Consider the following 23,713-nt stretch of genomic DNA (forward strand, 5'->3'; position numbering starts at 1 on the left):
GCACTCCCCGCGCGTTCCCGGAGCGGCGGGCGGGCCGGCAGCGCTGACAGGTGTGACTCGGGGCGTGGCTCACGGCCCCCAGGGGTGGGATCGGGGTTAAAGGGCCGGGCTCCGGCCCTGCCGCCCCGGTCGGTCCGGAGCAGACCCCGCAGCTCCTCCCCGGATTCGGCTCCGCACACCGAGGCCGCGAGCGCGGCTGCTCGGAGCCGCCCGCGCGGAGCCAGGGCGCCGGGGCCGCGCGGCCGCCGAGTGGGCCTGCGGCCCGGGCCGGCGGCTCCTGGGGGCGGGGCCTGCGCCGCCCGGGCCCCGCGCCCGCGCCCCGCACCTGCCCGCCCCGCCGAGGCCCGGAAGGGGCCGGTGGCGCTTCCGTCTCCGCCGGGGATGCTCGGAGGGCGGAGCCGCGGCCCGCGGACGCGACGCGAGCCCAGTTCCGGCGAGGAGGCCGCGCCAGTGACAGCGATGGCGGCGGAGTCGGCGCTCCAAGTTGTGGAGAAGCTGCAGGCGCGGCTGGCGGCGAACCCGGACCCGAAGAAGGTGAGAGCGGGCGGGCGCGCAGGGCGGGCGGGCGGGCGGCGGCGGGCGCTGCCCAGTAACGGTCGCGGGCCCCGGCGCGCCGCCCCCAGCGCCCGGGGCCGTTGGGGTCGGACCCGGGGCCAGGCCCGGGCGCGCCCGCCGCCGGGACTCGGGAAGTTCGGGCCGGCGGCCGCTGCCCGCGCGGGGACTGCCCTCCCCCGGCGGGCGGCGGGGCTCGGCGGAGCGGGGCCTCCGCGGCCGGGCCCGGGGCGGGCAGGGGCGCGCGCGGCGCGGACCCCGCGTGTCGGCGGCGTCCCGGGCCGGCTGTTCGCCGTCGGGAGGGCTCGCCCGGAGCGGCGCCGGCCCGCGGAGCGGCTCTGGGCGCCCCGCGTCGCCCGCTGCTCGCTCGTTCGCGGGGCGGCGGCGGCGGCGGCGGCGGCGGGGAGCGCGGGGGAGTCTGGCTCGCGCGCGGTGCGGCGTCTCCCGGGCGCTGGTGCTGCTTTCGGGCCGGACGCCGGGACGAGCGCCTTCACGCCCTCGGTAAAGCCCCCGAGGGCGAGAGGAGGCGAGCCCCCCGACCCCGACCCCCGGCCGAGCGAGCCTGGAAACTTGGTGTGCGGTCGGACGGAGGAAAAGAGGCTGGAAGTTGCGGGTAGGTTCCTGGCCCCGACTGGGCGGCGGGAGCTGCCCTTCCCCGGTTTGCAGCGAGCGGCGGGCGACCATTTTTACGTGCTCGGCCAGCTCCGTTCTGTCTCCGAAACCGCGTTCGCAAGTTGCCTGGTTCTTCTCCCTGCCACTTGCTGTCTGTTCCCAGCTTCTCGGGCCGGGAGAGGGGCGAGGCTGGAGTGTCTAAAGCCGCGGCGCACGGGTGGAAACCCCGGGGCCCGACGTTCCCCGCCGGCGCCCCCGCCCCGCCGTGTCCGAGCACCGGGTCCCGGCCGCCCGGCGCGCCTCGGAGCGGAGGTGACCCGCTCGGTGCTCGGGACGCGCGGCGGCGAGACCCGGGCCTCGGACGCCGGGGGCGGGCGGCTCTGCCGAGTCTGCGTCTCCGCTGCTTTCGCCCCGAGACGGGGCGGCGAGGCGGGGGTGCCCGGCCCGCGGGAAGCCCGCGCGCGCGGCGGGTGTCGGTCGCGGCCCGTCCCCGTTCGTCCCGGAGGCCCCTCTCCCCGCGTCGCCCCGTTCCCGGCCGGCCGTAGGCGGGGGTTCTCCCCGTGTCTGCAGGCGGCTCACGGCCTCTCGCCCTCAGGCCGCCTCGTAACTTCCACGTCCATCCCCAGCTCCCAGATCCACTTATTTAGGAAGCCATTTTAGTTTTAAATCTGTGAAAACTTAAACCCTTCCCACTGTTGTCTGTTACGTTTTCTGCTGTGGCCTCAGTACCTAGTGGCCAGGCATACTTACAAGTTTCTCCTTACAAGAACCCTTTCTGGACATCTAAGGCGTGTTCATTATTTCTGGGTGCTGGCGCGTTTTCCTGAGCGCTGCGTGTCTGTGACTGGTCTGGAAACCCTAAAGCAGTGCCGTGCGAATCCATCCCCAACCCCGGTTTTGGTCTTTTTACCCGGTTTATAAAAATGCACCGTGCATTATCTGTAGTCATTCTTCCACTGGGATTTAAATTTAATTTAAAAATTTTTAACTTTAATTTTTTATTGTACTTTTTCCATTATCATTTACTCCCCTTATACCGTATCCTATGTCTACCCACCCCTAGAATTTAAACTTTGAAGTAGCTTTTCTAGTAGTCGATGTGCATGAAATTTCAAATTAGGAAACGATTTGACTTCTCATCCTATTTGAAGTACTAGTGACTGTTGCCAGTACTTGGGCTTTCTCTCACCAGACAGGAATCACGGGGAACTGCTGGCTCTGTGTGCATGCAGAGATGAGAAAATGTTGGGAGATCACTCCTGCGAAGGGCACGCTGGTTGCTGTTCAGAAATGCGCTAACTGCAGGGGGAAACTGCAAGCTGGCACGCTGGCCCCCTCCTCGGCCTTCTGTTAGCCCAGCAAGCTCCCACAGGTTGTTCTGGAAATTGCAAGAAGATTATACAGCGGCACTGGATTTGCAACTAAATCTTGATTTCAAACCATTATTAGCCAAAGAGTGAATTCCACACCAATGTTCATGGGTTTCCTGGCGTTAAGCATTGGTATTTAACTGTAACTGTTTTCACTTTTAAGTCTGTCTTATGGTTGAGGCTTAGTCGGGGAAAGGTAACAGGCAGAGACCAGGGTCACTTAGTTCCTGCTATTGTGTGGGAAACAATTCTAATCGTTCGAAAAGTTACCTGTCCGTGTTACATTTCATTAATTTCATTACATTTGTTGCAAGTTGAATGTGAAAACTACTCAGAACACAGTTTGATGGCAAGTGGGGAGAGTAGGGAGTCAACATCATGAACATCTTTTGCTCTTTGGGTTGAAGGTGTTTGCAAAGGACAACTGAAATTTCTAAGCATGTATTGTGCAAATGTTTGATATTTCTCAGTGACCAGTTCTTGCAAACTCTACAATTGGTCTGTTGGTTTAACAACAAGCTTCCATCTACCTGAGGATGCCCAAAGTGCTTTTTCCTTGTTACTGCTTTTTTTTTTTTCCTTGAACTTCATTGAAAATAGAGGGGCTTTGAAGCCCTTTTTCTTTTACATTGGGCTTAAATCATTTAGAAAATCTCCAGGGTTTTAGTTTTGTTTGCTTTAAGTCACTTCTACTAACTCAAAGCAAACCAGAAAGGTGGCATTTACTCCAGCTGGCGCAGGGATGTCAAACTCATTTTCACAGGGGGGCCACAGCAGCCTCACGGTTGCCTTCAAAGGGCCAAAATAATTTTAGAGCTGTATAAACATAACTGTTCCTTAACTGTTAAGGAGTTGAAATTATATTTGGCCCTTTGAAGGCAACCGCCAGGCTGATGTGGCCGCTGGTGAGAATGAGTTTGACACCGGAGCTAGTGCTAGGCTTTGAGGTAGAACATACCCCCAGTGACTTTGAGGCCCATCCTTAAGGTTGGCTTTGTAGAAGTCCCAAGTACCCTTTGTCCCCACGGTGACCTCCTGTATGGTGTGGACTCTAAACTGTCTAATAACATTACACTAAGGAGCTTCCGTTTTGCTTGGGGTATGCTAAGAGGCGCATGAGCTACAGCTCTATTTCCTAAGAACAGTGTTACTATGTTGGATGTTTCTCCTGGCTTTGTAGTGCACTTGGTGGTGGATGTACTTGATGAACTAGCACAATAGACAAGTTTACCTAACCTCACCGAGCTCGGCTCAAATATCTGTGAAACGGGAAGAAAAATATCCACTTTATAGAGGTGGTTAATGAAGATGAAATAAGGTAACATGTAACAACTTAGCACAGTAGCCAACACATAGTAGATGGTATTTAATGTAATTAGGGAGACGACCTATTTTTAATGTGTACAACAATTCTGAATTTTCCTTTAAGAAAAGGAGTTGGCAGTAACCTTTGTACCCAGAGCTTGGCTGACAAGAAATACACACAAGCTCTCTCCTAAGTTGGATGTTGGTGGCGATCAAATCTGATGTGGAGGCGAATTTTCACTCGGCTGTGAAGGTGAAACTCCTAGATCCACCGCTTGGCTTTTCATTTGCTCCTAGTCAAGCAGCATCACCATTCGTGATCCAGGTGCTTGCCTAGTGGCCACGTGCAGTCATTGCTGGAGCAGAATGACCAGAAAAAACACACCCGCTGCCCCACCTACAGCACTGAGACACACCGCTGACAGGCTGGGTCCCGCACGGGAAAGCACAGAGCGTGTTATCCAACGTTTAAATGTGAAGGTCGTCACAGTTATCTGTTTTTTTTTTAAAGATTTTATTTATCTTTTCAAAGATTTTATTTATTTACTTTTTAAGAGGAGGGAGAAGGGAGGGAGAGAAACAGCAATGTGCCAGAGATACACCTATCAGTTGCCTCTCGCATGCTCCCAACGGCGGACCTGGCCAGCAACTCAGGCGAACCAGTGACCTTTGGGTTCACAGGCAGGCCCTCAGTCCACTGAGCCACACCAGCCAGGGCACAGTTACCTATATTGGACTCCTTGTACTTTGAAGCCTCTGCTTCATGTACATGCACACGTTCTAGAGAAAGGTGTGGCCAGCCACGACTTCAAGTGGAAATGGAGCAAGTAGGAATTGGCTGGTGAGTATCTGTCTGAGGAACAAGGCTAGATGTTTAAAGATCTGTTTGTTGATAGACGAAATGATTAGTAGTGGACATTTATTGAGCTTCTGCAGGATTCCAGGCCCCATGGCTAAGGGCTACGCATGGTTTATCCCAGTGAATTCCCACACTTGTGAAGTAGAAACAGGATCTGGTTCTTATTTGGCAGATGAAGTAAATGAGGTTCAGAGAGGTCGCTGACTTGCACAAGATCGCCTGGCAAGGAGGTGACAGAGCCAAACTGAAGCCCGTCCCTGACTCCGGAACTCTGTCTTAACAGCCATACGATCCTGATTTTGACCTAGTTTTAGGGACTACAGGAAGGAAGTGTGGCCAAACTCAGATCGCTTCGCTCATCTGCCCAGACATTTTGTGTTCACCATTAAGGGCAAAGCTCTGATTCTGGCAACTTGAAATTAGTCCTGGCTTTCCATTGTGTCCAAAAAACAATTCTGTGAAGCACTGCTGACTCTGCCTGGAAACACGATACCCTTTTCTTATAGAGACTTCTTCTCCTGCCCAGCTGGTGTAGCTCCGTGAACTGAGCCCAGGCCCACGAACTGAAGGGGCACCGGTTCCATTCCCAGTTGGGCCACATGCCTGGGTTGTGGGCCGGGTCCCTGGTGAGGGGAGCTTGAGAGGGAACCAGCTGTTCTTCTCCCTTCTCTTTCTCCCTCCCTCCCTCCCTCCCGCTCTCTCTAAACATAAATAAATAGAATCTTTTAAAAAGAGAGACGTTTTCTATTTTTTTTTGGTGTCAGGTCCACAGGTAATTTTCCTAAGATTGGTACCTTTCTCAAAACTGGGGGGAAATGACAGTTGGTGACTTTCTGTGGAGGCGATAGGTTTGGTGCCCTTCTCTAAGTCTCGCTTCCGCTGGTGCAGCACGGTGGCTGCACACAGGGAATCTACAGCCACAGACCTGAGTGACTCTTGCCCTGCTTGCATCCTAGGGCAAATGACTTACCTTTAAAAAAATCAGCAGGCATTATTTATTTTCTCCACACTTAAAAAAATTGTAAGACATCTGAAAAAAATGAACTATGATAGGCTACAAAATGTATATGATAGAAAAAGATTATAGGATATATACTAGGGGAAAAACAACTTCAAAATTTTTTGTTACACTTTTTACAAATAACTTACCTTTTCTGGGTCTGTTTTTATTCTTGTAAAATAGGGATGATAACCATACTTGTTACTGTATAATACTTAGATAAGTATTTACCCATATTATTCTTGTTTGTTCCAGTGAATGATTATGACTTTATAGAAATTGATGTTTATTTTATTCTCTCTGCAGTTATTAAAATATCTGAAGAAACTCTCCGCCTTGCCTATTACAGTGGACATCCTTGCGGTAAGAACTGTACAGCTTTAGATCCCTTCCCCTTCCCACTGGCAGAGGTTGTGCAGCAAGATAGAGAGCATGGGCTTTGCAAGTGAAAGAAACGAGACAGGGGGCCACATATGGAGTTACTTCATTTATATGAAATGTTCAAAATAGGCAGATCATAGACAGAAAATAGACTGTGGTTGCCAGGGGGTGGGGTGGGGAGGAATTGGGAGCAACAAGACTTTTTTCTAGGGTGACAGGTATGTTCTGGAATTAGATAGTGGTGGTGGCTGCACAGTTTTGTGAGTGTGCTCCAAGCCACTGAACTGTGTACTTTAAAATGGTTAAAATGGGCCCTGACCACTGTGGCTCAGTTGGGTGTCATCATCCCACAAAGTGAAAGGTCCCAAGTTCGGTTCCTGGTCAGGGCACAGGCCTGGGTTGCGGCTGGTCCCGGTTGGGGCACATGCAAGAGGCAACCAATTGATGTTTCTCTCTCACATCAGTGTTTCTCTCCCTCTCCCTCCCTCCTTTCCCCTCTCTAAAAGTAAACAAGTACAATCTTTAAATGGGCAAAATGTTGAGTTTGTTGTTATGTGAATTTTATCTCAAAAAGTTTTTCTGAAAATTAAAAGAACATCGGTTTTGGCATGAACTAGTCCTGGGTCCAAATCCAAGTTTTGTGACTTTAGTTGTACTTTCTAAAATGGGGTAGATTCCTACTTCACGGAGTTGTTGTAAAGGCCATTCAGGTATTGCATGCAAAGCTCTTAGTTCAGTGCCTGAACCTGCCAGAGTCACCCTAGTTATTATTGTAGAAGTGTTTAGTTCAGCATTTCCTCTTCAGTATGCTTTGCTACTGTGTGTCATTAGAAGTTTGGGGTATAGAAACAAAGTAACTTTATACTGAGACTTGCATGGTATATTTTAGGAAGGCCGTTATTGGTTTGTTGAAATCAGCAGGTCTGACTTCTTTGAATATTGTGAACCTGTTTCCTCAACCGTCTAACAATTCCTTTGTCCAATTTTTAGGAGACCGGTGTTGGGAAAACAGTAAACAGTTTACGAAAACACGAGCACGTTGGGAGCTTTGCCAGGGACCTCGTGGCCCAGTGGAAGAAGTTGGTTCCTGTGGAACGGTAAAAACATTGCTCTGTAGGTTTGTTTAAGTTCATGGTTAAATCTGACATTTGGAGTGTTTACAGACAAAACTTTTTCTTTATGATTTTTTCTCTGCCTTTTTATTTAAAATACTTATTTTTGCTTCGGCCTGTGTGGCTCAGATGGTTGGAGCGTCCTGTAAACTGAAAGGTCACAGTGCTGAACCCGGGCAGGGCGTGTATGGGAAGGCGGCCAATCTGTGCTTCTCTCTGCATCAGTGTTTCTTTCTCCCTTCCCCTGTCTCTAGAAGCAGTGAAAAATTGTTCTTGGGTGAGAATAAAAAATAACTTTTTTTTAAGAAATAAATGTTTTTAAAAGTATCAAAACTTCTTATAAACATACCATCAAAGACAAGTATTATTAGCATTTTAGTACATTCCTTTCTAACCTTTTCTTAAAAGGCTTTTCATGTAGTTGCACACAAACTGTATATATAACAGCCCCCCTTTTACGTAACAATTAAATATCCCTCCTGTTAATCACTTCCATGTCCACAAGATATTTGATCTTTCAGTTCTGTAGTTAAACTCATCATTTTCCATTTTATTACTTGAGTTCCCAGCTTTAAAACTTAGTTGCGTATCTTTTAGCAGAACACACTTACCTTCTTCCCAAGACCTTATTTCTAGCTCTGTATTCTCTTCAGCTCTGTATTTTCCTCGACTTTGTCCTCTAAACAAGGATAACACTGGATTTCAAACTGCTTTATCTGCATTTTCTTTTATTTAGAAACACTGACCCCGAGGAACAGGACTTCGAGAAGAACAATTCCCGAAAGCGCCCCAGGGATGCTCTCCGGAAGGAGGAGGAGCTCAAGGGGGACTACCAAGAAAACTGGAACGCCTCCAGCAGCCAACAGTGTAGTCCTGATCACAGACAGAAAAAGCACAGGAAACTCTCCGAGCTCGAAAGACCTCACAAAGTGTCTCACGGTCAGGAGAGGAGAGAGGAGCGGAAGAGGGGCCACCGGGTCTCACCAATTTACTCCTCAGACCACGAGTCTTCCGATTATGGCCACGTTCAGTCCCCTCCATCGTCTGGCAACCCTCATCAGGTGTCCGCGGACCATTACAGATCCCCCGATGAGGACCACGAGCCCTTTGCTCCGCACCAGAAGCCCGGAAAGGGCCACAGTAATGCCTTTCAGGACAGACGGGGCTTCAGTCAAGAAAGACAGCTGGGTGAGCCCCAGGGGAAGGGGGTTGTGAGCCACAACAAGGAGCACAAATCTTCCCATAAAGAGAAGCGTCCGGTGGACGACCGGGGAGAGGACAGGCTGCCTTTGAGCAGAGAGAAACCCCACAAGGCCGTCTCCAGAGAGGAGAGCCGGAGGCCCCTCGCAGCGGACGGCACAAAGGAGAAACCGCCCTCTGGTGGCACCAGGAGGGAGAAGGAGAGAGAGGGCAGCACCAAGAAGTTTTCGTCCCCCTTGGAGACTGCTTCAGATAACCACCCCAAAAAGCAAAAGCACAAAGACTCAGAGAAAACCAAATCGGACAAAAGCAAGCAAAGTCTGGACAGCTTAGGCACAGGGAAGGGGGCCAGAGACCTGCCGCCCAAGGCAAAAGAGAAGGTTTCTAACAACCTAAAGACGCAAGAGGGGAAAGTGAAAACTCATTCAAATAGGAAGCCGGCGGCCTCCCTCCCTAAAGGTGAGGAGGCAGACGTGGATGATGAATTTGAGCAGCCCACCATGTCCTTTGAGTCATACCTCAGCTATGACCAGCCCCGGAAGAAAAAGAAAAAGGTGGTGAAAACCTCCGCCACGACCGTCGGAGAGAAAGGACTTAAAAAAAGTGACTCGAAAAGCACTAGTAAAAACTCAGACCCAGTTCAGAAACTACCTAAGGTGAACGAAAACAAGTCAGAGAAACTCCAGCCGGCTAGGGCTGACGCAGCCAAGCCGAGAAAGGTAACCCGTCCGCCCTCTGGTGGCTTCCCGTTCGGGGTGTCTGGCTTTGCGGGGCTCCCGGGGCCCACCCCACTGCTGTTCTCTGCTCGGCTGGCTTTGAGGTGGCCTGTTGAAGCTCGGTCCGGAGTCGTTTCCTCGGGGCCTGTGTAGCTGCCGGGGTAGGGAGCACCCAGAGAAAGCATTAGCTGAGGTGTCCCGTCGGGCCGGGCCCGTCTGTACGGGTGTCCTGACTCAGGTGGTCAGGCCTGACTGCCGCCCTCCTCCAGCCTGGACCTGCCCGCGGCTTGTCTGCCCCGGCAGCACTGCCGGGAACGGACTGCGGGAGGGAAGCCGCGCCTGTGCGGGGCCCCCAGTCACTCACTGGTCTCTTCTCTGCAGGTCCCGCCCGAGGCGTTGCCCGTGTTGCCGGACCTCCCGTTACCTATGATACAGGCCAATTACCGGCCACTTCCTTCCCTTGAATTGGTGTCCTCCTTCCAACCAAAGCGAAAAGGTGATTTTCTGTGTCTTTTTTAAATGGAATAAAGATTTAAAAAAGTAATTCAGAATCTGTCATCAGATTTTGGTGCACGTCAAACCTAATCGCACAGGCTCTTGGGTTTGAATCCAGCTCTGGCTTCTACAAGTTTGGGTTATAACTTAACAAATTATGGACTTCAGTCTCATATTCTGTAAATGGGAATAGTAATGGTTTCTGCCTCATAGGGCTGTTAAGTGGATTGAAAGCTGATAAAGCTTTTACCTCCCAGTTTTCCCACATAGTTAGTTAGTGTTCAGTAAATCTTAGCTGCTGCTGTTAATTTTAGCAACCTTTTCTTCTATATATGATGAACATGAGCTTTTTATCTTTAAAAAAAAAAAGTCTAGTCTTAATAGCAAAAGAATCAAAAGCCATTTAAGTGTTTCTCAGCAAGAAACGAACATCCCCCAGGGGCATCCTGTGCACCTGTGGCAAGTCTCTGTGTGGGCATGGCATGATTTCTAATGCGTGGGTAAAGGAAAAATAATGGTGATAGTAAGTATGTTATTAATTGGTTAGAAAGGAATAAAATTCATACTTGCTTACTTTTGCATAGACTCTCTGGAAGGACACACAGGAAACTGGCAACGCTAGTTGCCTCTGAGAAAGGGAACGGGGAGGCTGAGGAACAGGGTGGGAGGTGAGGACGGCTTGGAGCACGCTGTGACTGACCTTCCTGCTCCTCTTGCACTGCAGCACACTCTTCTCCCCAGGAAGAGGACGAAGCCGGGTTCACTGGACGGAGAATGAATTCTAAGATGCAGGTGTATTCTGGTTCCAAGTGTGCCTATCTCCCCAAAATGATGACCTTGCACCAGCAGTGCATCCGGGTACTTAAAAACAACATCGACTGTAAGTCACATGCTTTTCTCTTGCTCTCCAGCAGCCGGGAACTTATCACTGGGTGGCTTGGCTGCTGCTACTCAGTGCTTTCACCTTTTGTTCTCTGCAGCAATCTTTGAAGTGGGAGGTGTCCCATATTCTCTTCTTGAACCCGTTTTGGAGAGGTGTACACCTGATCAGCTGTATCGTATAGAGGAATACAATCACGTAAGTATTCTGTTGGGGTGGGAAGAGGGCAGTTTTCTTGCTTGTGTCTCCAAAAATAGCTCTGTCTCTGTGAATCTGTTGCAGCTGAAGGGCAGGCCACCGCTGGGTCACTGTTCTGGGCATGTTTGTTTTGCCAGTGGGCCTTTAAACAAGAATATTTTTATCATCTGTCTCTGGTGTTTTTAAGTGGGCCTCTTGGGCTAGAATCAAGGTGGGATTCGAAGGGAGCAGGAAGCCGGAAGCCCTGGCTGGTGTGGCTCAGTGAATTGAGCGCTGGCCTGCAAACCAAAGGGTCTCGGGTTAGATTCTCAGTTCGGGCACACGCCTGGGTTGCAAATTCTCCCCAGGTGGGGGGTGCACAGGAGGCAACCACACATTGATGTTTCTCTCCCTGTCTCCTTCCCTTCCCGTCTTTCTAAAAGTAAATAAATAAAATCTTTTAAAAAAAATGGGAGCTAGAAAACACTTCCCACACCTCCCTTGGATTTGCTGTCACAGAAGTCAAGGCTGAATTCTGGCAGCACAGCATCTGGGATCCAGGCCTGGGGCAGCTTTGCACTGACACTCGGGGGTCTGGTAAATTTTTAAAAGATCACTAGTGACTGGGTGTGCCCTAGAAACATTGAGATCTATCCAAAACTTCTCCTAAAGCTGGAATATATGCATCTGATTCCATTAGCTGCTCCTCTGATTCCGAGGGGATTAGAGCATATCTGTTAGGTGGCCCCCTTGCCAATGCACTTCAGTGTGGCACCCTGGAGGTGCCTGGATCCTGCCCTTCCCTGACTTTTCTACAGGAAAAGACTGATCTTAAACTAAGTTTCTGTTGTCTCCTAGCCCCACAGCCTCCCCAAAGCAGCTAGTATAGTGCCTCACATTTAACTGTATTTTAGTGACTATGGATTTATTAATTTTGGGGGCGGGGAGAGAGACAGACACTGATTTATTGTCCACTTATTTGTGCATTCATGGGATGGTTCTTGTACGTACCCTGACCAGGGACTGAACTCACAGTCTTGGCATATCGAGACAATGCTCCAGCCAACTGAGCTACCCGATCAGGGCTAATTTAGTGATTTGATTTTTTTTCAAGAACCATGGTATTTTAATATAATTCTATACAGACCAAAAAATCATTAGGAGAGCCTAGGTGATTAAGGGTGGAAAGGAGATATGTAAGAAGGTTTGTGTATAAATGATGTCCTGGTTCTGGTTTTAGGTATTAATTGAAGAAACAGATCAATTATGGAAAGTTCATTGTCACCGAGACTTTAAGGAGGAAAGGCCAGAAGAGTATGAGTCATGGCGGGAGATGTACCTGCGGCTTCAGGATGCCCGAGAGCAGCGGCTACAATTACTGACAAAGAATATCAAATCTGCACATGCCAATAAGCCCAAAGGTAAGCAGGTGGGCCAGGCAGCAGGGTGGGCTGGGGCCTGGCAAATCAAATCATTGAGCCCTGTGCTCTGGTCCACGGCAGGGTCTTGGCGGGTCCAGCCTCTGGCCCCTAAATCTCTTGCATTTGCAGAAGTGGGGCAGAGGTGGGGTTTTTCCTGCCACTGCTCATGCTACCCTACACAGTGGTTTCCAGGGTTGGTAAACCCTCAGCTTTGCGAGCACTTGAAAAGCCTTTATCTGGTAATGCTGTAGGTTGTTGAAATAACAGTGGCGTCTCTGTTCAAGAAGGCAGGTATTAATCTCCATATTTCTCACAGGCCGACAAGCACAAATGGCCTATGTCGACTCTGAGGTCAAGCCACCTCGTGATGTTCGAAGGAGGCAGGAGAAGTTTGGAACAGGAGGAGCAGCTGTGCCCGAGAAAATCAAGTAAGATCTCCGCTCCTCTGTGGTTTCTGCAAGCTCAAGGAAGGGAGTCTAAGAGCTTGTCACTCACCTCGAGAAAGCAGCTCAAGCACTAGAAGCAGTTCATTTTGGGGGTGAAAGCACAACAATGCAGAGTGGGTTCTGGAGCCCCAGCTTCCTTGACTGCAGTGCAGCCTGGATAGTTATTCCTGCCTCTCAGAGAGATTGAGATTAAGTGGAAAACAGGCCCCGGCTTCTGGGAAACATTGTCACTTATGCTTTTCCTTTCCCCATTTAAACAGAAATGGGATTTACTGTATGACTAAATTATTTAATCTAAATCAACTAGCATTTTCAAAATGCAGGTTTACACTTAAACAGTGAAGTTAGTCGAGGTTATCATTCATTCTGAAGGGCCGTCTGAGACTCATTTCCAGAATCTAGGATGCTAGTGTTCACTGGTCAAATCCATGCAGCTGAGTCTTCCTTAAAAAGACCAGCTTCAGATTGCTGGCGCTGCAGGTGCATTTCTCAGGCTGATGACTGACCAGCTCTGCTCTGTGTTGCAGGATTAAGCCAGCCCCTTACCCCACAGGAAGCAGTCATGCTCCCTCCAGCAGTGGCAGCAGCAGCTTTAACGCCAGCCCTGAGAAGTCAGCCTATGATGGCCCGAGCACCAAAAGTGCCCACTACATGCCCGTCGTCAGCAGTGCTGTTTCCTACGATCCTAGGAAACCGCCTGTGAAGAGTGAGTGATTTGGGAGTTTCTGCTCAGATATTTCAAAACTAGTATTTGGGCCCCTTTGATGTCATTACCCCTGCATCATTTGTGTACTGGGAGTAGCACACGTGTGAGGCCATGCATATAGCTCGTTTACATGTCAGTGCCTCCTTTCCCCTGCTTGTGCATAATGCACATGTATCTTTTATTTATTTTTAAAGATTTTGTTTTTAGAGAGAGGGGAAGGGAGGGAGGAAGAAAGAGTGAGAAACACTGACGTGAGAGAGAAACATCGATCAGTTACCTCTTGGATGTACCCTAACTGGGGACCGAACCTGTAACCCAGGCTCTGTGCCCTGAATTGAACTGGTGACCTTTTCCCTTTGCAGGACTACATCCAGCCATCTGAGTCACACTGGTCAGGGCTGCTCGTGTATCTTTATTTTTTAAAGATTTTATTTATTTTTAGAGAAGGGAAGGATAAAGAGAGGGAGCGGAAACATTAATGTGCGATAGATACATTGATAGGTTGCCCCTGCACACCCCTCAACCGGGGACTTGGCCCACAACCCAGGCACGTGCCCTGTCTGGGAATTGAACCGGCGACCTTTTGGTTCACAGGCTGGCATTCAATACACTGAACCATACCAGCCAGGGCTTTTTCCTTTTTAAAGATTTTATTTATCTACTTTTAGAGAGGGGGAGAGGTGGGAGAAAGAGACGGAGTGAAACATCAACCAGTTGGCCTCTCACACACCCCCAACCAGGGACCTGGCCCACAACTCAGGCATGTGTTTTGACTGGGAATTGAACCCACGACCTTTCAGTTCACAGGCCAGCCCTCAAGCCACTGAGCCACACCAGCCAGAGCATGTGTATCTCTTCTATAATGCATAGTGAATATTCATTTTAGCACTCTGCTTTATTTTACCCAAATGCAAACCACTAACATAGGGCTCATCACTATCATTGACAGCTACATGATAGTCTGTCTTAACTGAGGTTTTATAACTTTAAAACCCAAGCTTCCAAATATTTATTTGTTATATCTAGTTGGGTCTGTTTTGTATTTTATTAACTTGATTACTAGGCTATGCCCAGGATTGTAAGGAGATGCCCTAACTTAAAAGCATTATTCTGCACTCACTTCAGGGCCCGCTGGAGGGTAGGAGCCCTGGCTTAAGCTTTGGCTGAGCTACGGTTAACCAGCCCTCTGGTGGTATGTGCATTTAGCTCGTGTCAGACAGATTGCTACAGTGGACAGATGGGCTGGGAAGGGAGTGCTTTCTGCTTGTTTGGATGTTGGTGAGGCAGAGTTAAGTTATGGCTCAGCATGGCCTTTAAAGTCTGGACTGAATTCCAGTTCGTCACTTATGTATAACCAGGGGCAAGTTGGCCAGTCTCTCTGAGTCTTGGTGAGGTTGTCAGACTCAGAGATAGTGACTGTTCTGGGCCTGGCAGGTGCTCTGCGGGTGTTCAGCAGGTGTTAGTGCTGAGCCGATGCTTTTACCGCACTGTTAGCAGACCGCTGCTACTTGCATCGGTTTGTCTGGTGGTGCAGAACCAAGAGTGACGAGACTTTGGCTTTGATTGTAAAGCACTGTTGGTGTGCGTGTGAAGTGCCACGGATTTGAAACAATGGCCTTATTTTTCTTTTCACAGAAATTGCCCCCATGATGGCTAAGACAATTAAAGCTTTCAAGAACAGATTCTCCCGACGATAAACTGAGGACTTGCCTTGGAGGTGGAATTTAGGGGTGAGGAAGATAAGGACAGTGGGGGCTGGGGAATGGAACTTCCAAAGGAGACCTGAGTCTTTTGCGTCGTGGAAGCTTCGGTCTCTGAGTCCTGCACAGTCCGCAGGGGTCGCATCTGTGAACCCACGTGCCGCAGCCACTGCCTCCCCGCCTGGAGAATACTTCAGAGTTCTGAAGAAGATGTGAAGCCTCAGTCTCACTGAGCGTTTTAAGGTCAATTATACTTTTGTTGTTATTTAGCTTCTTTGTAAACTATAAGATAGTTTTAATTAATAAATATTGCCCAGATTGTATTTATATTACCCCCAGGTTTTTTGTTTTTGTGTTTTTTGTCCTCTACCATACACTTAGCCTTTTATTTTCAGGGTCCTTTATTAATCAGCTTAGACAACAGCCTAATGAAAGCCATTCCCCATCCCAGTTGGGCTCTCCTGAATGGACTCTGGTCCAGAGCGGGGACTGGGCATCCCCAGAGCCTGTGTGGTGCCTGCTCCACAGGGCGAGGAGTGGGTCCGGGGCCACCTGTCTAGAGGGGGCCCTCACCGTGCGGACAGGAAGCGTTCAGGTTAGACGCCCCGCCACTGAGGTCCTCCCCAGTGTTGCTTTGGGTTCCTGTGCAGGAGGAACTCTCTCTTTTATTCACTAAATAGTATTTATTATTAAGGGAGGTTATTTGTGAAGGTCTAGAATCTTTCCCCCATCCTTTTTGCCAGGTCCCACTTTTTTTTTTTTGAGGCTCATTAGAGGACACAGAACCTTGAAAGTCAATTTGCACAGAACCAATTTCCAGTGTCTGATTCTAAACTTTAGGGTTCTTTTTCCTGCTCCCATTAGCATGGGGGAAACACAAATACTCGGCAGGGCTTTTTATCGCACCCCACCCCACCCCCAATACAACTTTAGAGTTTTAAAAGCCAGCACTTTAACTTCTTGATCCCTGTGAATTAGTACTAGAAGTGAATAGTTTTAAAAGCTGTAATGCTATGCTGGAAATTGGTTTGGTTTTGCTTTCTTTAAAAGGTACGATCATGTGATTGGAAGAGCACCATAAGTTGCTGTGTTTTGTAGAGAGCTTTGCAGCTGAAGCTCTCTCTACTTTCAAGTGTTTAAGCCAGAACTTGGAGGGAAGGGCCAACTTAGCAAAAGTGTCTGAGCTGTAGTGTCAAGATGGGGGAGAACCACAGGGGTATCCATGAGTTTGGGAAGGGAGAGTCTCACTTTTGAGGTGACCTGGGGGTAAGGTCAGAATGGGGAGGGCAGTGTCAGTGCCCTTTTGGCTGCTGAGGAACACCAATCTAGGAGGACCCCACTTGGTCCACTTGGTTGTGGCCCTGGTGGAAGCAGATGCCATAAACCGAGGGGCCTGTCCTTAAGAAACCTGTTAAGCAGACTGAGGACCGTGGCAGTCTGTCCCTTCAATAAGCGCACTCAAAGCTCAGAATAGGGAAGCCCATTGCTTATAACCATCCTGGAGACCCAGTTCCGCCAACGTCGAAGACCCAGAGCAGTGGCTGTTCAGTGCACACTGCTGTACGGGGTGCCTGCTGCGATGGGGCATAAGTATTGTTCTGTTTTAATATACTGTATTTTTTAATTGGGTAAAGCATTATTTCTCTTGATTGACTGTATTGCCATTCCACCCCATCCCCAAGTCTAACATTAGGAGCCTCCCTCCTAAAGCCAAGTGAACACCTGGGCCAGGTGCCTACCGTAGCTTCCTCAAGGTGCCTACCACCTTGAATTTGTCTCTTAGCTCTGAATTCAAGTCTTTGTCATTGAAACCAGTTCTTCGTATTTCACATTCAGTTGTGTATGATTTAATTTCCTTTATTAGGAGTCCTTAGGCAGGGAGGGGGAAAAAGACACGTACACATTCATCCCAACATCACTACCATGGAGATCTGCAATCACCTCTGTTCACACAGAGCCAGACCTCCCCCGCCCCTCCCAAGCATGTCTGTGTCGGGGATGTGACTTGGTGAGGACTGTAAGGAGGGAAGAGGAGAAACTGAGTTTCTAAACGACCTCTTCACCTGGGTTATGGAAATGGCTGCAGGGCAGGCATAGGATGATGTTGAACCTTTGGTCTCATTTGTGAAAACTTGTGCAATTTTGTTTTCTGTGCAACACTATATACAAATCACCAAATTACAAATTAACCCTTTGTGATTGATGGTATGATGAGCAGTTTCCTTAGGGCTTTCTCTTTCCGGGAAGTGGGAGGGAAAGGAGCAAGATATCTTCCTGCTCTTCATTTGTATTTTGGTCCCAAAATGTAAATACAATTTTCTATGTTACTTTTTTGTGGTAACTACCAAGATGAATATTTTAATTAGATAAGTTATATGAAAAGGAAGAAAATTCCATGTCTAAATAAAAAAAAAACCAAAAATCCTACTACTGTTGTTTTTCTTCCTTATTGGGTCCCAGAATGGAAGTCGGTCACAAAATGTCTGGTTCCCGGGCTGTGAGGCGGAGATCTGAGTCCCTGGGCTGGGCCATAGAGGAGGCTGGAGTTCTGTCTGTGGCCCAGCAGGACTTGGGGAGGGGAAAGAGCCCTGTAAGCAAAGGGAGGAACTGGGATAAAAGTGAGCACCTAGTGGGGACCAGGCACTGTCCTTTGTTCTCCTGGGAACCCTGGGACTGAGCTGTTAATCCACTGACAGAAGCTGAGGCCCAGGCAGTGAAATAATGTGCCCAAAGTCACACAGCTAGTAAGTGGCAAAGGAAACTCAGATTCTCTGACTGCAAGGGATGCTACTCCACCCTTCAGTCACTTCTTGAGGGGTGTGAAAGACACTGGTAGGTCCCTCCGTGTTCCAATGGCTTCCTAATGAGAGCATAATGAACACCAATGCAGACAGGTCATGTCAGCAAGGAATTAATGAGAACCTGCTGTGTTGGCTCATCAGCTGGAGTTTCAGCAGCTGCCAATGGAGCCGAGGGCTTGGTTTCAGCCCCTGCACACAGCCAGTGGGTTGGAGCTTACTGTAAACCCACATCTCAGAGCAACACAGTCGTGCTACCCCTTCTTTCCTAATGAGGGCATTTTTGGTACACAGTCTGGATTTACTTCTCCCAGGTGTTTATTGGATCTAATTCTCACTGTTAGAAATTACTATGCATTGAAGTTAATTATGGAACATGCTATCTGATGGATGACTTTACCCAGAGTTTGTTTTGTTAGTTCTTTGTCCCTTATTAATTCAACTTGCTGAACCAGGATCTGTATTAGACCCTGGACTACAGACTAACACAGTCAGATCTGGCTCTCACCTTCAGGTAAGAGTAACTGGCCCCGCAGGTTATGCACCTACTATGTGCCATGCACCATTCTGTCTCATGTACTTTGTCTTCATTATCCCAATGATCCTACAAAGCAGGTGGTCATGGCCCCACTTTAAAAGTGAGCAACTGAAGCACAGAGGAACTAGAACTTGCCTGAGGTCACACAGTCACTGAGCAGTGGTGCTCTGTGTTGGCCTGACTCCCAAGCACACATTCCCAGTCAGGTTTAACTAGCTCATAAAGGAACACATACCCAGTGTTAGACTTCTGCAGCAAAACTGACTCCGACACGGAGATGCCCGGGCCAAGGCCCTAATCATTTCTAAGAATGATTTTTTTCTCTGCTGCATGTAACTGATGCCCAGAAGAATCCCCTCCCTGGCTTATTACCCTGACAGATGCCCCCTTCACAGGGTTTCTCCGCTAGTGTTCCGCATCCACGTGTGCGTCTCCTGGTTATTGGCAAAATGGTGAAACAGGCAGTTTGTCCTCACAGGACAGATGCCTACTGTTTCAACACTTTCGGTTCAGGCCATTGAACTTTTTGAAAAAATAATTTCCTAAAGTTTGCTTATTTTTAAAAAAGATTTTATTTATTCATTTTAGAAAGGGAAAGGAGGAAGAAAGAGAGAGAAACATCAATGTGTGGTTGCTGGGGGCTGTGGCCTGCAACCCAGGCACGTGCCCTGACTGGGAATCAAACCTGCGATGCTTTGGTTTGCAGCCCGCACTCAATCCACTGAGCTATGCCAGCCAGGGCTGGCCACTGAACTTTTATGTAGCTTCATCCGTGTTTCTCAAACACAGGATCTCAGGTTGCCCCTAAGCTATGTCCAGAAGTGACATCCATCATTTCAATCATATTTCATTGGCTGCACCTAAATTTAAGGGAACAGGGAAGTACAGTTTATCCGTGTGCCTGGACACAGAGCTGGAAATACTTGCTAACAGCACCAAAGACTCCAAAGGCAAGCATGGTGCCCAAGGTAATCTACAAGGCCACTTAGCCTGGAATCCCACACTTCCTAGATGTGTGTCCTTGAACCAGTCATTTAACGTCTCTATGTCTCAGTTTCTTCCTTCAAAAATGAGAAAAATACATCAACCTTATAAAGCTGCCCTGTAATGATTTAATGAGTTAAATGAAACATGTGAAGTGCTTAAAAAGTGGCACATAAAAAGAGCTCAGGACATGTTAGCCAGGATGCTGGTGATGAGTTAGCTGCAGTACCTAACACGGAATGGGCATTTAGTAAAGGATTGTTGTTAGAACCGAAACTCTGAGCAAAAAGACTTGTCCAAGGTAACCCAGCTGGTAAGCGCAGTGTGGTGGTTAAGAGCCTGAACTCTGGGGTCTCAGCTTGGCACAGAGCAAGTACTCAATAAATGCTAACAGGTGGAGAAAGCTCAATGTGGTAAGAGCACAGGCTCTGGAGGCCCACTGCCTGGGCTCAAATCCTAGCTCCACTGCTAACCAGCGAGTTATTTAGCCATCCTGTGCCCGTTTTATCATCTACAAAATGAAGATAATAATAAGAAACTTGTAGTTATAAAGGTTAAAAAATAGCCCTGGCTGGTGTGGCTCAGTGGACTGAGTGCCAGCCTGCAAATTGAAAGGTCGCTGGTTTGATTCCCCGGTCAGGGCGCATGCCTAGGTTGTGGGCCACGTCCCCAGTGGGGGGGTGGGCAAGAGGCAACCATACATTGATGTTTCCTTCCTTTTTCTCTCTCCCTTCCCCTCTGTGTAAAAATAAATTTTAAAAAACTCTTAATAATAATGTAAGTAAGTCTTTGGGATAGTACTTGCACATTATTAGTGCCATATGCTTGTTAGTTGTTATTGTTACTATACTCTCAGTTTGCCACAAAGAAAACATTCAAAAGTAACAGAGAAATGAAATGGCCTAGTTTGGACAGGAGATAAAGGAAAACAGATACAAATTCATCAGTTCTTGAGCTACAGAAATGTTTACAGATGGTGCCTGGTAGTAGTAGAAAGAAAAAAATATTGAAAGCTTTTCCTACCTGCCCCAGAGTAGTCCCAGAAGTCAGTGAGCTCTCCTAGTTTTCCTCACACAAATACAGGGGTGCAAGACAAGGCGCAGCCAGACTAAGCAGAGGCTCATTCCCAAACCAGCTAAGCTCCTGTTTGTTCTAACTTCAGGCCTCTAAGTAATTGCAGTTTCCCGTCCAACCACACGGGGGCGCTGAGCTTTAAGTCTTGCTCTTGGCAATAGCAATGAAGAACTTGAACCTTTTCCCATAGACCCAAACATTTTTCCTGCATTATCTCATATCACCCTCATAATAAAACCCTAAAAAGTAGGTACTCTTATTCCCATTTTATATATGACAAATCTGAGGCTTAGAGAAGCTAAGCAACTTGCCCAGCAGGCCATTCCTAATACTTGTGGGACTGGATGGAGAGTATAAAAGGACGCACACTTAAGTTATAAATGGAGCTAATAAAATATTAAATAAAATACAGCCTATTCTGCTACCTTGACAAGTAAACCTTCACAATGACCTGAAAGCCACATTCAAATTTCTGAGTCTCTTCGGACTCGGCACTAGAAGGTGGTGGGTGAGGGTAGAACGGGACCCTTGCCCACCCCTCTTCTCTTCATAGCCCTAAGTATGTTTCCCTGCAAGGGGCCTTTGCCCAAGTATGCGGATGTCCTAACCTGTATGCCCACGTTCTGTTCTAGAGTTTCTGAACTGAAAGGGCCCGTCAGGTATCCAGCACAAAATGACAGAAGAGCCATGACATCATCACACTTCGTAACACAAGGGACCAAGAGAAGATCTTAAGAGCTCCTTCTAGGAAGGGACTGGGGGGAAAACCCAGAGAAAGAAGCAGGAATCAGAATGACAATGTACTTCTCCAAGCTAGAAGAACATAGGGAAATATCTTCAAACTTCGGAGAAAATTCAAGCCTCAGCCAAATAACCAAATAAATACTCACATAAGAGAATATAGACATTTTTAGTATTTACTTAATAATGTATGGTGGTGCGGTAGCTGCCTCTAACGGGTTCTACCTCCTGGTATTCACACCTCTCTGTGGTGCCCTCCCACCTTGAATGTGGCTGACCTATGGGACCATGGGATATTGCAGAACTGATGATATGTGACTTCTAAGGCTAGGTCATAAAAGACATTGTGGTTTCCCCCTTGTTCTCTCTTATGTCCCTTGCTCTGTTGAAAGCCAGGGACCACGTCATGAGGACACTCAAGCAGTCCTATGGTGAGGTCCACTTAGCAAGGAACTGAGGCCTCCTGCCAACAGCCTGCATCTTGCCAGCCATGTGAGTGCACCATCCTGGAAGCAACTTTCAGAGGCCTTCAGGCTCATGAGAGAACCGAGCCAGAATCAGCCAGCTAAACCAGAAATTGTGAGATAAATGTGATAAGCCATTAAATTTGGGAGTAATTTGTTACACAACAAAAGTTAACTAACTCGGGTATATTGGGTGGGGGGAAACAGTGTTTTGCAATTCTTCCAATCAAAAGAGGATGTCTACCCACCCTTGAATTTGAATTTCAAAAGAAACTTGTTTTGGCTGAAGAGACATTAGCAAAAGTTATAGAAGCCGAGAGTCAAAAAGTGCTTGTGTAATTGGATCTTCCCGCCAATTCCCTTCCCTTCTCTTTTGCTCCTGGAACTCTGCAACTGCTTGCATGTGATTAAGCTCAGGTAGCCTGCTGGAAACATGTGGCCCATCACCTCAGGTATCATCAACTGGAAATGTGAGTGAGGCCACTCCCCACTATTTAGCCCAAGCCAAATGGCCCAGAAAAGAGCTTTTTGGGCAATCTACAAATCATGAGAAATAATAAATGGTTGCTGTTTAAAGCTTTTAAGTTTTGGGGTTATTTGTTACACAGCATAAGCTAACTGTTACAACATATTTACTTCACGTGCACCTTTTACTTCAGGAATATAAGATGTGCTCAAAATCTGGTTGGGTTCTAAGTCCATCTGATTTGGGGCAAGTTAATTCACCTGTTTCAGCCTCAGTTTTTCTCATCTTCAAATTGGAGATGATAATGGTAACACTATCTATCTCTTAATGTTCATGTGACAGATAATTGACATGAACTGCATTGAACGTGCTAAACACAATGCCTGGCACACAGTGCTCAATAAATCAGTAAAGGATGACAATGACGAAAATGATGAAGAAGCCAAAAGTGAACAGAAGTCCCGAGTAAGGCCTGTGCAGGTCCTGGCGTGCGGCCCGGTCTCCTCAAAGAAAGGCTGCTGAGTGTATCATTCAATTAAACATTTACTGGCTTCTACCACACGTCAAGCCTCTTGCCTGAAACTGTGATGTGAAAGCTGTAATAATTCATGACACTGAGCTCTATACCAGAACCAGAACGAAGTCTGCTTGTTTTGCAAAGAATTGAACAAGGACATCAAAATATTTCTAAGTGAAACTTGACCACATGGTATTTTGGATTGTATGTCACCAGTCTCATCTTGTCTGAACACTCCAGAGCCAAAAGTGAGGGGCAGGGAAAACTCAGGACATGCCACAACTCTCTAAAAACATGTTAGGTTGTACCTAGGTACACAGACGCAAAACTGAAATGGAAGTTCCATAAATTGAGACTTCAAATGTGTGATACACTCTGAATTTCTCATTATAGTCTACTTTATTTTTTGAATGCTGGTCATATCCCTCTGAATGGACTTCAAGACAAAACCAGCCCCTTTGAAAAACCTGTTCTGAAACAGCTCACGGGGAGGGGACTGAAAGTTCATCTGGTCCACTTTACTGGGGTAACGTGAGACTGAGCTCAAGGCCGCACAGCTAGTGAGTGGCAGCGCTTGACTCGAATCAAGATCTGACTCAGCCATTGAATTCTCACGGTGTGTCAGTCTGCGTTGAGTTCCTTAAGTGCATTATTTCATTGAATACTCACTGCGATCCTATGAAGCAGATATCATCATTCCCACTTAGCAGATGAGGAAATGAAGTCTCAGGATGGGGGAAATGACTTATTCAGAGTGTCACATCGTCAGTAGCAGACCCAGGACTTGTCTTCAGACCCGGCCGTCCAGGAAACCCACGCTCGTGACCGCTGAGCCCACTGTGAAGAAAGCGGTTATGAAAGTGGGTTTGTAAGGTGCAAGCGCCTAAACGTGCACCTGCGAGGCAGTGATAACGTCTTGCTCTCTGCTCTTCAGGCCCTTATCTTTGCGCACCCTTTCCTCCGCCAGCTCCGCAAAACGGCGGCTGTAAAAGGAGAGCACAGACTTGAGCCTAAGCGGGAGGAGAATTCAAAACCCAGCGCCACCACTTACTCGGAGAAGCGGCTGAACCTCCCCGCCCTCTCAGTTTAAACTGGGCTGGTGGCAGCATGTGTCTCTAGGGCTGAAAGAGTCAACACAAATTCCATGGGAACTGGAAAGACTCGTCAAACGACAGTCCCCTCCGAGCCCCGCCCCCTCC

The 23,713-nt window shown here is 48.3% G+C and overlaps 1 protein-coding gene and 1 long non-coding RNA gene across 3 annotated transcripts; one reads left to right on the forward strand and one right to left on the reverse strand.

The window, feature by feature from the left end:
* Positions 1 to 241: 241 nt before the first annotated feature.
* Positions 242 to 15,271, forward strand: ELOA (elongin A). 2 transcript variants are annotated; one of them, XM_045858583.1, is made up of 11 exons: positions 242 to 534; positions 6,005 to 6,061; positions 7,070 to 7,176; positions 7,928 to 9,110; positions 9,489 to 9,603; positions 10,327 to 10,482; positions 10,583 to 10,680; positions 11,900 to 12,080; positions 12,397 to 12,508; positions 13,054 to 13,232; positions 14,868 to 15,271. In XM_045858583.1, exons 1-11 carry the CDS (start codon positions 382 to 384, stop codon positions 14,927 to 14,929), a joined length of 2,403 nt encoding a protein of 800 aa, XP_045714539.1. In that variant the 5' UTR covers positions 242 to 381; the 3' UTR covers positions 14,930 to 15,271. The 2 variants fall into 2 exon arrangements, with proteins under 2 accessions (XP_045714539.1, XP_045714540.1); XM_045858584.1 differs by lacking the exon at positions 242 to 534 and adding an exon at positions 4,022 to 4,092.
* On the reverse strand, positions 7,224 to 23,705 carry LOC123831596. Its single transcript, XR_006787937.1, has 3 exons — positions 23,566 to 23,705; positions 23,184 to 23,351; positions 7,224 to 7,441 (listed from the first exon to the last, which is right to left on the reverse strand). It is a non-coding gene; the product is annotated as an uncharacterized LOC123831596 (long non-coding RNA).
* Positions 23,706 to 23,713: the final 8 nt, after the last annotated feature.

Source organism: Phyllostomus hastatus, unplaced genomic scaffold (genome assembly GCF_019186645.2).
Source record: "Phyllostomus hastatus isolate PE091 unplaced genomic scaffold, TTU_PhHast_1.1 phas_scaffold_182, whole genome shotgun sequence".
NCBI classification, from domain to species: Eukaryota; Metazoa; Chordata; class Mammalia; order Chiroptera; family Phyllostomidae; genus Phyllostomus; species Phyllostomus hastatus.

Excerpts from the sequence above, each read along its gene's own strand:
- ELOA (XM_045858583.1), top strand. The coding sequence starts at position 382 with ATGCTCGGAGGGCGGAGCCGCGGCCCGCGGACGCGACGCGAGCCCAGT. Across the intron at positions 6,062-7,069 it reads TTACAGTGGACATCCTTGCG|GAGACCGGTGTTGGGAAAAC; the intron begins GTAAGAACTGTA and ends TCCAATTTTTAG. Across the intron at positions 10,483-10,582 it reads ACTTAAAAACAACATCGACT|CAATCTTTGAAGTGGGAGGT; the intron begins GTAAGTCACATG and ends TGTTCTCTGCAG.